The sequence below is a fragment of the Bos mutus genome, chromosome 5, assembly GCF_027580195.1.
Source record: "Bos mutus isolate GX-2022 chromosome 5, NWIPB_WYAK_1.1, whole genome shotgun sequence".
In the NCBI taxonomy this organism is placed as follows: Eukaryota; Metazoa; Chordata; class Mammalia; order Artiodactyla; family Bovidae; genus Bos; species Bos mutus.
The window spans coordinates 92,603,139-92,620,778 of record NC_091621.1 but is presented as its reverse complement, the minus strand read 5'-3'; the positions used below and the strand labels follow the sequence as shown (position 1 = coordinate 92,620,778).

Below are 17,640 nucleotides of genomic sequence, written 5' to 3'. Positions count from 1 at the left end.
TTTCTGCTGACTTTGAGATTGTGTCATAATTAAAGCTGCCAAACAACCAGACGCTTTGGGATTTCAGGATCCAGTCAAGGTCATGAACCTTGCCTCCATCTACTGAAGAACGCATTGTAAGAATGTTCTAGGGCAGTGCATCAAGTTAGATCTAAAGTAAACAAAAACTACTTGCTAGTCTCAAAAAATTAAGACTTTTTTCTATTTGCCCTCTTAAACTTTGAGCTTGATAAAGTACATAATTCTGTTATTAATATTTGTGTTAACATACATTTCACAATTAAAATAGAGAATTATACCTCAGTAGTTGAACAAATATGTCATATTCAATTGATTTGTTGCTGCTGTTGTTTTACCACAGGAGACAAACTTTCAAGTCTTAAAAGAAACTTACTCATTCCCAGAAGGCTACATGTTTAGCTACCCAATTAAAACAAATTCATTTTTGTAGATTTAACTTCACTTCACTGTAACAGTCTTACTATTTTCCATTTTCTTATCCAGCTTCTGATAATCTAAAACAATTAAGAGGGCAGCAGAAATTAGTAGCAAAGGAATAACCTGCACCCTACAGGAAACCAGGGCATCTTCCTGGCCTGGGTAAAATAATAATTAGAAATGCAAAGGCCCAGTTGCACTAAAGAGAAGCTTAGCATCAGTCAGTCTTAAGTAAATGGACTTTCAGGTTGGCCATCATTAAGCATGAATGAAATATTAATTATGTAATTTGTATCATTAATAAGTTTTTCTAAAACATTGTGGAAGCTTCCCCATAGTCAGAGAAATGTCTGCACTCTTCTGTCAAAGAAGTAAACTGTATAAATAATTGGTAACCATCACCCTGCCCCATAACCAGTCTCAACCCTTTCTTTTCTTCATTGCAGAAGGTCCTCCTAAATGTTTCCCTCTACTCTCTACAATCCACTCTTCACTATGACCTTTTTGACTAATCCTCTGCCAGGCTCACTGACAAGCACTCAACATACATTAGCTAATAGGATCTTCACAATCCTGTATGGCAGAAACCACCACTCCCATTTTACAGATGAGGAAACTGAGACAGCTTAAGACACTTGGGAGAATTCTGTGTTCCTTCAATTCTAAGATGCCACCAAATTTTATCAAATTACTAATTTAAAAATGTTTATTAGGGTAAAATACACATAAAAACTTACCATTTTTATATGTACAGTTCAGTGGCAATAAGTACATTCACAGGTCTGTGGAATCATTACCATCATCCATCTACAGAACTCTTTTCATATTGTAAAACTCAAGCTCTGTATCTATTAAATATTAACTCCACATCCCACCCTTTCCCCTGCCAATGGCAACCACTATTCTATTTTCTCCCTCTATGAATTTATTTGACTACTCTAGGTATCTGCATGCATGCTCAGTCACGTCTGACTCTTTGTGACCCCTATGGACTACAGCCTGCCAGGAACCTCTTTGACATGGGATTTCCCAGGGAAGAATACAGGAGTTTGTTGCCATTCCCTTCTCCAGGGGATCTTCCTAACCCAGGGACCAAACTCAAGTATCCTGCACCGAAGGCAGGTTATTTACCTTCTGAGCCACCAGGGGAAGCCCAAAACATGTACAGATACCACTTTTAAGATCATAAAACACATCACAGCTTCTGAGATACCAAATGGGAAAAGGCTATACTATCAGCAAATCATTAAATTGCAAGCATAATACCTTTTACCTGTTGGATTCTTAATATTGTCTGAATTACTTTTGGTTCTAAAATTAAAGTCTATGATAGGCTAAGCTGACTATTCATGTCATACATATGCCTTTTTGTTTAGTTTATTTTTTATTGAAGCATAGTTGAATTACAATGCAGTGTTAATTGCTACAGTATAGCAAGGTGACTCAGTTATACACACATATACACACAAATTCTTTTTTATATTCTTTTCCATTATTGATAATCACAGGATACTGAATATAGTTCCCTGTGTTTATGGTAGCTGGGACTGTTGTTGGGATTAGCAGATGTAAACTGGTATATACAGAAGGATAAACAAGATCGCACACCTACACCTTCATTATTCCAAACACTCACTCCCACTCTCCCCTTCTTGCTTTGGGCTTTGCCCTTTGTCATCAATCTTTTTTTTTTATTTCATTATCTACGTGCTTGCAAAAATACATGTAATTTGGAAGGACTAGATTCCACATGAGGGGACAGATATAAATCAGGTTATACAGATATAAATAAGTTTAACACAAGAAAACTTACCTCTCTGGAGTTAACATTTTGTTAGTTTTTTAAGTGTCATTTTTTTGGATAAAACCTGAATCTTTGTAAGGTGTGTAAAGTATTTGTCCATTTTGTGGATACTTAACTTTAAAATGTTAGATATTAACACAAAGAGCAACCAAAACCACAAATTAACAAGCCATTATCCATCAAATGAATAAATTTAACACAATAAATAAATGCTATTTTAATAAATGTTAAATCCAGTTCATTCAAATGTATATACCATTTTATCATTCGTGGAGCAACATTCATCACAAATATAACTACTGACCACCTACTGCATGCCAAGCATTGTTCTAGGGACCATCGATACAGTGGTTTTATTTTGATTTGTTTTAAATATAGTTAAAAGTCTCAATGATACTTCCATTCCAGTTGGAGAGAGAAAAAAATACACATAAATATGGCAAATACAGAGTACATAAGAAAGTGGTGCATTCTTAGTAAAAAAATAAAAGTAGGGATATGTACTATGGAGAATAACTATGTGAAATTTTAGATCAGGTGGGCAGGAAAGGCCTCATGGAGAGCACAACTTTTAAGTAAATGCGATGAAGCTAGTCATCCAGATAATCTGAGAAAAGAACTTTCTAGGCAGAGTAAACAGCCAGGGCAAAGGCCCTGAGGTCCAGTTTCACCAACATGTTTGAGAATCAGTGAGGAATCCCACGTGCCTGAAGCGGAGCAAAAGAGCAATGAGACCTGAGGTCAGAAGTCAACAAGGAGCAAGTATGAAACTAAAGGCCTTGCAGTCCAGCAAGCACTGTGGTTCCAATCTCTAAGTCACACGTGACTACCACTGTAGGTTTCTCAAAAAGGCATGGATGACACGATTTATGTTTCAGGAACCATCACATCACTTTCAGTCTTTCCCAGAAACACTTTAACAGACTGAGCACCTATTGATGGAGATATTTTGGACACAAGTGAAATGCTTAACCACAGTGCCCTCATGTTATGGCTGCACTGGCTGCCTCTACATGCAGGTTGGGAATGGGTTCCTCTAAGTTCCCTTCCCAAAGCGTGCCGAAAACAAGCAGTAAAGAAGGGGCAAGGGAGGAGGTAGAAACAGCCTGAGAAATATGCCAGGAAATCTCTGGTTTCAGAGCATGAAGCAATTCTGCAAAGAAATCAGCAGACCTGGATACTTAAATCTCTAGAGGAGAAACTTGCAGAAAAACTAAAGGTGCAATAACTAGGTATGGAAAGTAATATATCTATTATACAAAGTAAAATATCTAAAATACTATTATACAAAGTAAACTAGCTCAAAGTAAGATATACAAAGTAAAATATTTATGTGCATTTTGCCCTACTCAAGGTGGCAGAGATGTGCTAAAGATGAACCGTAGCACTTGCACTGGAAATGGGGAGGTACACTGGCTGGAACAGGGTGGGAGCGTTGGGTTTGTGACACATCACAGGAAAATGCTTCATGTGCAGGATGTACTGATACCATTAAGGTTCCCAACGCAAACAGCTCACATTGGCACCACAGACCAAAAATAGATTGTCATTCTTTCAGACGATTTTCATTAACTTTTACATCAAAACAATTAACTTAGAAGCTTATTCATGCATTTTCCTGAAAAACTGACTATCCATTAAATACTTAAAAAATAAACACTTTTTCTAGCTTTTCTTTTGCATATTTTTGTGACATTCTGTGGATTTTCTGTGTTTAACACATACTAAAACATAGCATTTACCATTGTTTTCAGGGAAAGGGCAGATCTGCCATGCCATCAGTTTTCGAGAAGGATGCCTAGAAAGAGGCTCATTGTTCAGTGACTAAGAACACCATTCAGAGCCCAATCCACAGATTAACTCATGCACTGGAATCGAAATGACTGTCACAACCACTAGATGGCACTTGACCCCACATACTGCTTCCAACGTCCCTTGCTATTAGAACTGCTCCTGCCGCAGTCCATGGGGTTGCAGAGTCGGACACGACTGAGCAACTGAACAGCAACATTCACTGTACTCCCTATTTTGAATCGCTATTGGCCCTTTTCAAATAGACTTCCCAGTATTACCAGTAAAGCATTATTAAGTGCAAAACTCTTTCCCTCACAGGACTATTCGTTTTGAGCCACAGCAGGTCACTCAAGCACAGTTCAAATGCTAGTCCACCTTTATGGGCAAAATCAGGTGACCAGCTGGCACACAGGAAATGTATACTAACAGCAATTTTTTATAAAAGGATCTTTAGAGTCAAAAGGAAATCAGAATCTCTTAATGGATAAAGTTGGGGCAAACCTGTCGCCCTGTAGCTGTTTTTTCCTGTTCTAATCAGCTACTTTATGTTCTAAATTTTGGACTAAGCAACGGAAGATTCACAGTGTGGGGCTGGTAACAGGCAGATATCTACCATTTGACTCTGGAGCCACTCGATGAGCGTTTCCGCTGTAGAGTCCGGGATCTGGCACCTCAAGCCTTCCTTCTCATCAGCTTCCATCATCTCCAGCAACCCACGCAGGTCTTCCACAAGGTGCAGGGCTCGCAAGCTTCCCATGAATGGGGAGGTGGGGGACTGGCAATCGAAAATCCCATTGGAATATTCCAGGGCCTTAGAACCTAGGTTTAAGAAAAATCATAGAGAGAGCAATGGGATTTATGCTGGATAATATACCAAAGCTGAAGGTGGCAAGCAAGTCTAGTCACAGTGAGGAATGACCAAACAAGGAGCAGGGAAAAGAGAATTCAATCACGTAAATCTCTCCAAGGGATAGTCATTTGGTGAAAAAATAAAAAACATAACTGATGAGAGATTGTTGTTGTTTAGTCATTGTGTCCAACTCTTTGCGACCCTGTGCATTGCAGCCCGCCAAGCTCCTCTCGTCAAGGGATTTTCCAGCCAAGAAAACTGGAATGGGTTGCCATTTCCTAAATATCAGTGGTCGAACACCTAACAGGGAGGCCAGCTGTGTGGCATAGTAAGAGTAGGATGGGTCTTGGTATAAGATGTGCTGACCTCAAGAAACACAGGTTAAGAAGAGAGCAGATCAGTTTGTGTGAAGCCATGTATTCCCCAAAATAAAAATTTTAGAAAGCATAAAGTTTGCTTTTTTAAATATAAATTTATTTATTTTAAAATCCCCCTAGAAAGAAGTTGCATATTGAGGTGGAAATTGCATAGCGTAATTTCAAAGGTAAGAGAGCCAGCTCTCAGTTAACTGCCTAGAATTTAATGTCTGAAGTTGAGTAACTTACACGTGTATATTGTATACGTACAAGGGAGCATGTGTGGATAAACACTTTCCCCCACAATTTTGTTTGCAGCCTAGCATCAAATGCTCTTGCTAATGTTAGCTTCAAAACATAGTTTTAAAGCCATTTTTGTTTTCTATTACTTTTACGGAACACTCTACTACTTAAATACATACACTGACTCACAGTGCATTCTGAAAGCACCCATAGCCACTTCTACATCTCTTTGATTTTTATTTTCTGGTCTATCAAACATACCATCAAATATACATATTAACTTTACACTTTAAATTTCAACAACTATGATATTTAGGCCATTACCTCACAAATCTGGGCTTCCCTTGTGGCTCAGCTGGTAAAGAATCTGCCTGCAATGCAGGAGACCTGGGTTCGATCCCTTGGTTGGGAAGATCTTCTGGAGAAGGGAAAGGCTATCCACTCCAGTATTCTGGCCTGGAGAATTCTATGGACTGTGTCGTCCATGGGGTCACAAAGAGTTGGACATGACTGAGTGACTTTCACTTCATTTCTCACAAATCCAAAGGTCTACAGCTGGATGAGACCTGTGAGCCAATATGTAAGTTCTCTCTCCAGTTGGCCACAGGGCTTGATCAGTTCTAACAATGGGGAAAGGAATTCTCTTTCAGCGGTTTCATTCCATTGATGTCCCTGACTAGTGGACCACAAGATCTGGATCAAACATCTACCAAACTGTGATAATGGTAACCACTGCTATGTATAGTGATGAATGCTAATGGAGCCACATAACCATCTAAATCAGCCCCCTCAGGAAACCCTGCACAGTTGAGAACTCAGAAAAAAAAAGGTGAACAAGTCAGGAGGAGGGAAGAACAGAAAAGCAGCAAAACCCAGACAGTATAACATCCTATATTCCAGCAGTTTTAAGTGTTAGGATCATACAATGCAATGATTTAAAAAACATGTGAGCCCATGGTAACCCTCTGTTCTGTTCAGTCTTCAACACAAAACAAAGTGGGAAGAGGGGAGAGGTGTGTATTCAGAAAAACTCCCAATGTTTGTTGTCAGTTCTCTTCTCCCTCTTACCTCAGTTGGAGAAATACTGATGGTAATTTGAAAATATGAATCCAGATCCTACCCACAAAGCTCTGACTGACTTAGTGTGAGGTGAGAGCTGGGGGATCTTGTTGTCTTAATGACTCTAGTATTGCTCCCAAGGCCCTGCTGGGACTGAGGGATCAAGGACACAATCTAGTGGAATGTGTGACGTGTAATCCCTCAGAAATATCACTTCCCTGATGAGTGGTAAGGTTGTATATAATCCCTGGGAAGAACCTAAAGTTGGCTCTAGTTGTTATATTTTCTGAAATTGTGACAGAGTAAATCCATTCTCTTTCCCATATAACAGTCCTTAAACTATTTAAAAGCATATATCATAGAAAATGGGGCTTCCCTGATGGCGCAGTGGTTAAGAATCCACCTGCAATGCAGGAGATGCAAGAGATGCGGGATCAATCCCTGGGTTGGGAAGATCCCCTGGAGAAGGAAATGGCAACCCACTCCAGTACTCTTGCCTGGAAAATTCCATGGACAAGGAGACTGGTGGGCTACAGTCCCGGGTGCCCCAAAGAATCACACAGGACTGAGTGAGCACACACACACCATAGAAAACAATCACAACAAGGACCCACTGTAGAGCACAGGGAACTATAGTCAATATCTTATAAAAACCTATAATGGAAACAAATCTGAAAAACAAAGTATATGTACATGTAACTGAATTACTTCATTGTATACCTGAAACTAACATACCATTGTATATCAGCTATATTTCAATTTTCAAAAAGGCAGTTAAAACAGAAAATTTGGGGAGGGAGGAGGGAAGGGGGTTCAGGATGGGGAACACGTGTATACCTGCAGCGGATTCATTTCGATATTTGGCAAAACCAATACAATATTGTAAAGTTTAAAAATAAAATAAAATTGAAAAAAAAAAAGCGTGTATCATTCCCCAAGCAAGAATACACTCTGCTAGATTAAACATAACCAGTTCCTTACTCTGTTAAACTCTTCACCTTTATGCCTGCCTTCTCTAGATAAGTTTTAGTTTACCAACGATACTGTGAAAACAATATTCTAAGAACTGAATACAGTATTCAAAATGTGGTCTAATCTACAAAGGAGGTCAAATTGAAAGAAGGTCTCCAAGACACAAAAGTATAATAAAGAGACCATGCAGGTCACTTCCTTGAAGAGAAGAACCTTCTGAAGAGGAAAACACCTTTGGTTTCTCCAAACCACCAAAGTCGAGTAGCGTCAGGGCCCGGACAACTATATCCTGACCCTGGTCACTGGTCAAGGCCAACTGTAACAGGACCCTGACCACCAGGTGCATGCAGGCCAACCCATTCAGACACCTCCTCGTTGTAACTGGTTCCTTCCCAAATACATGAAAGTCCTTCTCTTGAGACAAGACACAAAATGTGACAGAAGGGCTTGGTTTTGGTGGTTTCAGTCACTAAGTCGTGTCTGACTCTTGCGACCCCATGGACTGTAGCCTGCCAGGCTCCTCTGTCCATGGGATTTTCCAGGCAAGAATACTGGAGTGGGTTGTCATTTCCTTCTCCAGAGGATCTTCCCAACCCAGGGATCGAACCCAGATATCCTGCATTGTAAGCAATGGGCTACTAGGGAAGCCCATGGAAGACAGAAGAGCTTAAGTAGCACTACTCCTGAGGGATGTGCCAGGGGATGAAGGGGCTCATCTACTAGCCAGTCCCCTCACCATGATGAGAAAACAAGGAGATTATAGTCTACTTCTTTTGCTCAGCTTCTGTAACAGAGAATTGCTGAAGATTCTTAAGGAGGATGATCAGACTGGGATTTTTAAATTTATGGGAGGATAATTACTTTACAATACTGTGCTGGTTTCTGCCATACACCAACATGAATCATAGGTATACATATGTCCTCTCTCTCTTGAACCTCCTTCCTACCTCCCACCCCTCTAGGTTGTCACAGAGCACCAGATTTGAGCTCACCAGATTTGAATACCAAATTGAATGAATAAGCCATTCAGCAAATTCCCAATGGCTATCTATTTTACATATGATAACGTATATGTTTCAGTGCTACTCTCTCAGTTCATCCCACCCTCTCCTTCCCTCCTCGTGTTCACAAGTCCGTTCTTTATGTCTGTGTCTCCATTGCCGAGACTGGCATTTCAGAAAAAAAGATTCTGGTGGTCTGGAAAAAAGGGTGGACTAGAGCAGGAAAGCAAGTGCACCAAGGACATCAAGTGGGAGGGTTATTTAGGTAGAGCAGGACAACGGTAGCACAGACACAACAGATTTTAGAGAGGAAGAAAGGGACTGGGAGAATTTGGTAGGAGGCAGAGCTGACAGAATTTGACTAAGTAGAGGAACATATGGGTCGTATCTAGAATGACTTAAACTGCTTATGAGGTACCATTTCACACCAGTCAGAATGGCTGCGATCCAAAAGTCTACAAATAATAAATGTTGGAGAGGGTGTGGAGGAAAGGGAACCCTCTTACACTGTTGGTGGGAATGCAAACTAGTACAGCCACTATGGAGAACAGTGTGGAGATTCCTTAAAAAACTGGAAATAGAACTGCCTTATGATCCAGCAATCCCACTGCTGGGCATACACACTGAGGAAACCAGAAGGGAAACAGACACATGTACCCCAATGTTCATCGCAGCACTGTTTATAATAGCCAGGACATGGAAGCAACCTAGATGTCCATCAGCAGATGAATGGATAAGAAAGCTGTGGTACATATACACAATGGAGTATTACTCAGCCATTAAAAAGAATTCATTTGAATCAGTTCTAATGAGGTGGATGAAACTGGAGCCTATTATACAGAGTGAAGTAAGCCAGAAGGAAAAACACCAATACAGTATACTAACGCATATATATGGAATTTAGAAAGATGATATCAATAACCCTGTGTACGAGACAGCAAAAGAGACGCTGATGTATGGAACAGTCTTATGGACTCTGTGGGAGAGGGAGAGGGTGGGAAGATTTGGGAGAATGGCATTGAAACATGTAAAATATAATGTATGAAACGAGATGCCAGTCCAGGTTCGATGCACGATACTGGATGCTTGGGGCTAGTGCACTGGGACGACCCAGAGGGATGGTATGGGGAGGGAGGAGGGAGGAGGGTTCAGGATGGAGAGCACATGTATACCTGTGATGGATTCATTTTGATATTTGGCAAAACTAATACAATTATGTAAAGTTTAAAAATAAAATAAAATAAAAAAAAAATAAAGAGACGCAAAAAAAAAAAAAAAAAAAAGTGTATAGAGGGAGGACTATGAGATTAGCCAAGATAAAGACACCATATATGAAACAGATCACCAGTACAGGTTCGATGCATGAGACAGGGTGCTCAGGGCTGGTGCACTGGGATGACCGTTAGGGATGGGATGGGAAGGGAGGTGGGAGGGGGGCTCAGGATGGGGAACACATGTACACCCATGGCTGATTCATGTCAATGTATGGCAAAAACCACTAAAATATTGTAAAGTAATTAGCCTCCAATTAAAATAAATAAATTAAATTAAAAAAACAACAACTAGAGGGGCTTCTGAGAAAAGATGGTGAGCTCAATGTTTTAAATGATGACACTGATGCATCTATAGTAAGACACTGCAGGGAGGTTATCTGGTTGGCTGGTAGAGATAAGGTCCTGAAGCTTAGCAAAGAATTGGAAGAATGAATAGATGTGAGAGTCATTGATGGGAAAGTGAATATTGAATTTAAGGGAAATGATGAGAACATTCCTGATTATTGGGTAGAACAGTAATCCCTCCCTCCAAGTGCAGTCCACAGACCACCCGGACCAGAGTCACTTTTACTCTGGATCGGAAGCCCAGGAAGGTTCCAGAATTTTTTGACATTTTCAAAACTGATACAATTATGAAAAGTTTAAAAATAAAATAAAAGTTTAAAAAAATAAATAAAACAAAATTTAAGAATAATTCTGGCAGAAATTGGGGAAGAAGGACAAAGACTGAACTACGGGGAACCTAAAGGCACTGGAGAAAGACAATAAATGAAAATATCAAAGTGTAGAGGTTATAAAAGAGTTGCAACAAAAAAAGCCAAGACAGCCCAGTAAATACCATGACTGTGTCTTTCAGAGGATGCAGATTACCTGCTATAATCCCATCCATCTGCTCCAGCGCTGCAGCCAACATGTCACTTGCATCACTCATCATCTTGTTATTTGTCAAGGGCAAATTCCAACCTAGATCTGAAACAATAATGATGTTTATCATTACATCCTTCAAATGATATATGCTTCCTGGCAGGTTTGATAATTCAACACAAACTATAACTTCACCTAGCAGAGACATACAGAGAATTTGTGAAGTATCAGAGCTGAATTAAATGAATCATTTAATAAACTATGACCAGTCATTGTGTGCCTACTCTACCGCTGGATCTCATGCTATGCCCAATCAGTTAATAAAGTAAGTATGATTCAGTTCTTGCACCCACAGTGTTTAAACTCCAGTAGGATGGTTTCCATGCTGTACTCTAGGTCTCTGTGAGGGCAACAGAGGTGGCTGTGGAACCCTGCTCCGGGCCACGAGGGATGCAAGATAGATGAGACTTGGTTCTATCTGCACTGGCTCCACCCAATCTCTGCTTTGTCAATTTTGCCTTTATTTTTATTTTTTTCCTCAATAAGGAATTACCATGAGATTTGTCTAAGAAAATGATTCAGGAACATACATAACAAGCACACACACACCTACTGGCATTTTGCACTGTGACAATGGCTATCCTGTATTGAGTGCCTATGAGTGCATATCCTGTATTGAGTCCCACACATTAATATAAATTACCCATAATCCTTAGTCACGAGAGAAACCCTATTAAATGCATAAATCCCTCTTCATTTTATAATGATCTTTGCCTACAAAAACAAGTTTACAAAGACCGGTTTTTGAACTAGGTCTATCTGATTTCCACTGTAATATTAAATTTTTGTTTCTCTGATCCTATCTGAGAAATAAAGTTAGGTTGAAATTGTGTCACAATCTACTCACTCTTTTACCAGCTAAAAAATAAATTAAAATTATTCTTGCAAAAAATTTGGCCATTAACAAGAAAAAAGGCAAATTATGATTTTCAATATTAATTAATGCATTTTAGGTACCAGCTAATCATCCAAATAAATTCTCCCAACACACTCAAATACAGCTCCTGCTATTTGGCAGTTACTGTAGTGGAGCAAACACCTGGGAAATAAAGCATATGCTGCTTAACAGAAAACTTTGCCCTCTGTTTCTAAGCAACCTAGGTCTTACCACTTTATTTTTACAAACATATTTACAGTTCTGATAAACAGCTGCTTAGATCAATTCTCTATTATGCATTCACTCTCATAAAATGCCATTAATCATTGTGAAATCTTACTCTGATTGGATAGTTTTCATATATTTCATCTAAGAATTTCAAAGGTTAAAGTCTCTGGCTATGTGGATCACAACAAACTGGAAAATTCTTAAAGAAATGGGACTACCATACCACCTTACTTGTCTCCTGAGAAACCTGTATGTGGATCAAGCAGCAACAGTTAGAACTGGACATGAAAGAACTGACTGGTGCAAAATTGGGAAAGGAGTATGACAAGGCTGTATATTGTCACTCTGCTTATTTAACTTCTATGCAGAGTACATCATCTGAAATGCTGGGGTGAATGAATCACAAGCTGGAATCAAGACTGGTGAAAGAAATATTAACAACCTCAGATATGCAGATAATACCACTTTAATGGCAGAAATTAAAGAGGGACTCAAGAGTCTCTTTATGAGAGTGAAAGAGGAAAGTAAAAAGCTGACTTGAAACTCAACATTTACAAAAAACGAAGATCATGACATCTGGTCCCATCACTTCATGACAAATAGAAGGGCAAAAAGTACAAACAGTGGGAGATTTTATTTTTTTAGGTTCCAAACTTGCTGTGGACAGTGACTGCAGCCTTGAAATTAAAAGATGTTTGCTCCTTGGAAGAAAAGCTATGGCAAACCTAGACAGAGTATTAAAAAGCAGAGACATCACCTTGCTGACAAAGTTTCACATAGTCAAAGCTATGGTTTTTCCAGTAGTCATGTATGGATGTGAGAGTTGGACCATAAAGACGGCTGAGCACTGAAGAACCAATGCTTTCGAACTGTGTTCCTGGTGAAGACTCTTGACAGTCTCTTGGACAGCAAGAAGATCAAACCAGTCAATCCTAAAGGAAATCAACTCTGAATATTCATTGGAAGGACTGATACTGAAGCTCCAATACTTTGGCCACCTGATGCAAAGAGTCAACACATTGGAAAAGACTCTGAGGCTAGGAAACATTGAAGGCAAAAGGAGAAGAGGGTGGCAGAGGATGAGATGGTTAGCTAGCATCATCAACTCAATGGACATGAATCTGAGCAAACTCCAGGAGATAGTGGAGGACAGAGGTGCCTGGTGTGGTACGATCCATGGGGTTGCAAAGAGTTGGACGTGATTTGGTGACTGAACAATAACAAAGAATTTCCCAGAACTTACTCCCTTCAGAAGGTATAAAATATCACTACCATTTTATGTAGAAACACTACAGCACAAAAACACCCAAGGCATGCATTTACAGTCACCCAGAAATCAAGGGGCTAATAGGTTATAAACCTGGGCGTTCTCAAAAATCTACTAGCACATTTAGCTAGTGCACAGTCCAGAGAGGTGGGGCAGTAATTGAATGATCACACTTCAGGCTTAAATACTCTAGAAACATTAAGGATTAAGCCAAAGAGTGTATGGTCCTTGAATTTCACATAATTAAGTGGCCTACATTTCCTTTCATTTTAATGTTGAACTTCAAAGAGCTCTAAATAGATGCTATCTATCTATCTATATTTGTGTGTGTGTGCAGACAGACACATGCCAGGCTCAGCTATAATCATGGGGAATACCAATAAAATAAAATAATGCTCACATTAAAAAGCTCTCATCACCCCACTAAATCTTTGCAAGTAACTCTAATTTGTGTAGAGCAAGAACACTTTTTCAAGAAAGACAGGTAGTTATCTATTTCTTCTCTGTTTCAATGAACCTTTCAAATGCTAAGACACGGAGGTACAAGAACCTAGGTGATGCTTTTCAAAATGGTGGAGAAAACCAATTTTTAAAAAAAATTTCCATTTTATTAGAGACCAAGTCTTTGTTTAATATAATATGATGTAAACATTAAAGTGTTATAGAAGTTTATAGACGCTTACTCTCAATCTCTATACCTATCACATAGCAGCCTACATGTAATAATACAGAGAAGATAAGACAGTAAACACAATTAACAAATATGTACATAATATGGCAAAGGTGGTAGGTGCTAAGGGAGGAAATTTGAGCAGTTATCCTCAGGGAGTCAAGGGGTTAGGAATTTGGAGAGGTCCCTGATGGCTCAGTGGTAAAGGAACCCACCTGCCAATGCAGGAGACACAAGTTCTATCCCGGGGTGGGGAATATTCCGTGGAGGAGGAAATGGCAACCCACACCAGTATTCTTGTCTGGAAAATTCCATGGACAAAGGAGCCTGGCAGGCTACAATCCACGGAGTCTCAAAGAATCCAACATGACTGAATGACTGAGCAAACACACACGCACACAAATTAAATAGAGTTGTCAGGAAGAATGACAGATTCAAAGATCAAAGACTGCTTTAAATTTAGTTAAATATAGGTGGTAGTTCAGTGGTTTCCAAGTAAAAATTACTACAAATTGATTTAAAAAATGGGAGAGGTAAAGACATGAACAGACATTATAACAAAAGGGAAACACTTTTACCAATATAAAATATGAAGAGATGCTTAATGTTATTAATACTCAAAGAATTTAAGACAGCAATGTGATATCATTTTATATTCAGTCAGTTGGCAAAAAAATGGACACTACTAAGTACTGTACAAGGATGTGAATTCACAGACTCTCTTACAGAATGGTAATGGGAATGCAAAATGGGCTAAAATGAAAATAAAAACAGGTAGAAACTATGGGGAATTCAGCTCTTGAGTAAAGGTAACCATACATAATGAATGAGGTTCACATTCATACATCTTTTCACTTGTGGGCACTCCCCCGTCCACATGATGCAAAGTGATTAGGGCTTATGAAGGAAATCACATTCTTACTGGCCCAATGATTAGAAGAGGGTAAAGTTCTTACATTATGCACAAAGATGTTCAATACCAATTCACAGCAGGTTGTGATAAGAATACATAATATAATATATCCAAACTGTACAAAGTAAAAAGCCAGTTGAGTTGATGAGATAGAATACTAATAAAATCCTCAATTAATCCAAAAGAAGGAAGTAAAGGTGAAACAATGAACTGATGGGAGAAAAATAAATCAAATGGCAAATGATAAACTTAAACTCAATCATATAATTTACCATTACATTAAATGTAAATGGACTAAACTTTTAATAAAAGCCCAAGATTGTCAGACTGGTTAAACGTAAAGACATATAAAATATAAGAATGAAAAATTAGACATTATGCACACAGTAAATAAGCCTGGGGAAGGAGGATTGGCCATATTAATATGTGAAAAGTGACTTTCAATCAAGTATTACTAGAAAGAGGAATATTTTATCATGGTAAGAGTCAATTCATCATAAATGTTTCCGCAACTAATAACAGAGCTTCAAATAACATGAGGCAAAAACTGACACAACTAAGGGAGAATTACACAAATTCAGTCCGTTTATATTTAATAGTCGATATAGTTGGATTTAACTCTACGGTCCTGCCATTTTTTTCTGTTTATCCCATCTTTCATTTGTTCCTCCTTTTCAACCTTCTTTTGGAATGACAGACCAGGTAGGAAAACAAATCAGGTAATAATACAGACTTTAGCAATACTATCACCCATCTTGACCTAACTCAATTTATAGAACAAAACAACCAAATGCAGAACATATTCTTTTCAACCCACAGGTTATACACACTAGGCCAGGCCATGTGTGTATGCAAGGCCACAAAATAAGTCTCAATAAATTCCAAATGGGCATTAAAGGATTATACAGAAGACTAAGAACAGCAACCGAAAGTGGTAAAGTTCTAATGTTAAGAACAGAGCTTCCATATTTATTAAAATTCTGACTTGTCCACGCTTGAGCTATTTTAGTGGCCACCTAACTTCATGAGCATCTGTGTTAATAAGGTTATGTCAATTTTTATGCCTGAGTCAAAGTATTTTAAAAAATAGAAAACTTAAATAAAAGGCCTCAGAAAATCTCATGCTATATCAAGATTTTCCTCTATTCTCAGAAACATTTCTGAGAGGAAGATTCCCCTGGGCATCTTCACATACTTAATACAATGGAATACTACTCCAGTACAATGGAATATTCCTCCACAGTGAAAAAGTCTAATAAATATTACTGGGAGCAAAAGAAGTCAGACATAAATGACTATGTATTATGTGATTCCTTTTATGTAAAATTAAAAGATAGGTAATCTATGGTGAAAGAAAGTAGAACAATAATTATTTGCAGGGAGTGGTGAATGATTCAAGGAAATTCTGGGGACTTTCTGTTCAATATCTTGATGGATATATATTCAAGCTTATACATTTGTCAAAACTCATCAAACTGTACATTTAAGATGTGTTCACTTCACTGTATGTAAGCTTCACCTCAAATTTTTAAAATTAGGGTTGAAGATGGTTGTTAGAAATTAGAAATGAAACTATTTTTATTTTTTATTTTTTTGAAACAATATTTTTAAATGAACCAAATAAATGAATGAATGTAAGTAGGATATGCAGGCCTTATATGATAATATATCATGAATAAAGAATAATGAATAATCCAATTATATATACCTGAGGTCTAAAATTAAACTCAGAATATCCAGCTTCCTATGTTCGGACTCTTTCCTTACCCAGAAACCTGTTGATTACAACTTCATCTTTTGAATGAACAAAACCACTTAGAAAATAAAAACTTTACCATCTAATAATTCCCACACAACACCAAAATTATTTCTGGATTCTAAATAGGTAATATACACTTATTTCAATGACTTGTTGAAGGAAAAGGCACCAAACAATACAACTACCAACAACAAAAGAGTGTGGTTTGGGTTCAAGGTCATAGTTCAAACTGGAGAAAGCCCTTACTATTGGGTGATGTAAACAGAGATCAGTTCTGCTTTAAGGAGACCTCAGTCTAGTGGTTTCCTATTCTAACGGTTTAATGAAAAGAAGTTCAGAAAAGTCTTGGAAAAGCAAGCTCCTGGAAGTAACATTCATATTTTACAGTAATGGTAAAGGAATACCAACAAAGAAATATTTTGGGTGTATTTCAAACTCGGTTAGGACCCATTTAGAGCAGATTTGAGTAAGGTAAAATATCAGGGAAAGTTCCAGCAATGGGTGTGGCGGCTTAAAGGTTGGCAGAAAACCACAACTTTTACAGGGTTGTTGACTAACTGATGGTTTAGGTTGGAAGAGCTGCCCAGTCTCTTCGTGAAGTAGGGAAGAAAGACTGTAAGAACAACTACAGAATCTGTTTCTAAACGTTGGTGAGAATGACATTTGTCCTAACTTTCTCAGCTTTCCTTAGGTAAAATGTTTTATGTTTCAAAGAGAACTTTGAATTCCGTGCCCAGAGACAGATACTGCTACTGCTGCTGCTGCTGCTGCTAAGTCACTTCAGTCGTGTCCGACTTTGTGCGACCCCAGAGACGGCAGCCCACCAGGCTCCCCCGTCCCTGGGATTCTCCAGGCAAGAACACTGGAGTGGGTTCCCATTTCCTTCTCCAATGAAGGAAAGGGAAAAGTGAAAGTGAAGTCGCTCAGTCATGTCCGACTCTTAGCAACCCCATGGACTGCAGCCTACCAGGCTCCTCCATCCATGGGATTTTCCAGACAAGAGTACTGGAGTGGGGTGCCATTGCCTTCTCCGGAGACAGACACTAAGGACACTTAAAAGAAGAAATCCCTTCAGTGAATGAGAGAATGTTTACATACATTCAACTAGGCTGGTGGAACACCACGTTATTATGAGGCCATTATGAAAACAATATAGTTTCATGTAAATTACCCAAGATCTCTCATCAATTTTTCCCCCAAAGATGCTCACT

General features: G+C 38.7%; 1 protein-coding gene across 8 annotated transcripts in view; it reads right to left on the bottom strand.

The window, feature by feature from the left end:
- The window catches only part of PPFIBP1 (PPFIA binding protein 1), a 212,123-nt gene that overhangs the window by 64,511 nt on the left and 129,972 nt on the right, over nucleotides 1-17,640 (bottom strand). For all 8 annotated transcript variants that reach the window (XM_070371242.1, XM_070371245.1, XM_070371243.1 and 5 more), the window contains exons 3-4: nucleotides 10,662-10,760; nucleotides 4,650-4,855 (exon numbers count right to left, since the gene is read on the bottom strand). In XM_070371242.1, the coding sequence (XP_070227343.1) occupies nucleotides 4,650-4,855; nucleotides 10,662-10,725 (270 nt within the window). In that variant the 5' untranslated portion in view covers nucleotides 10,726-10,760. The remainder of the gene's footprint in view (nucleotides 1-4,649; nucleotides 4,856-10,661; nucleotides 10,761-17,640) is intronic.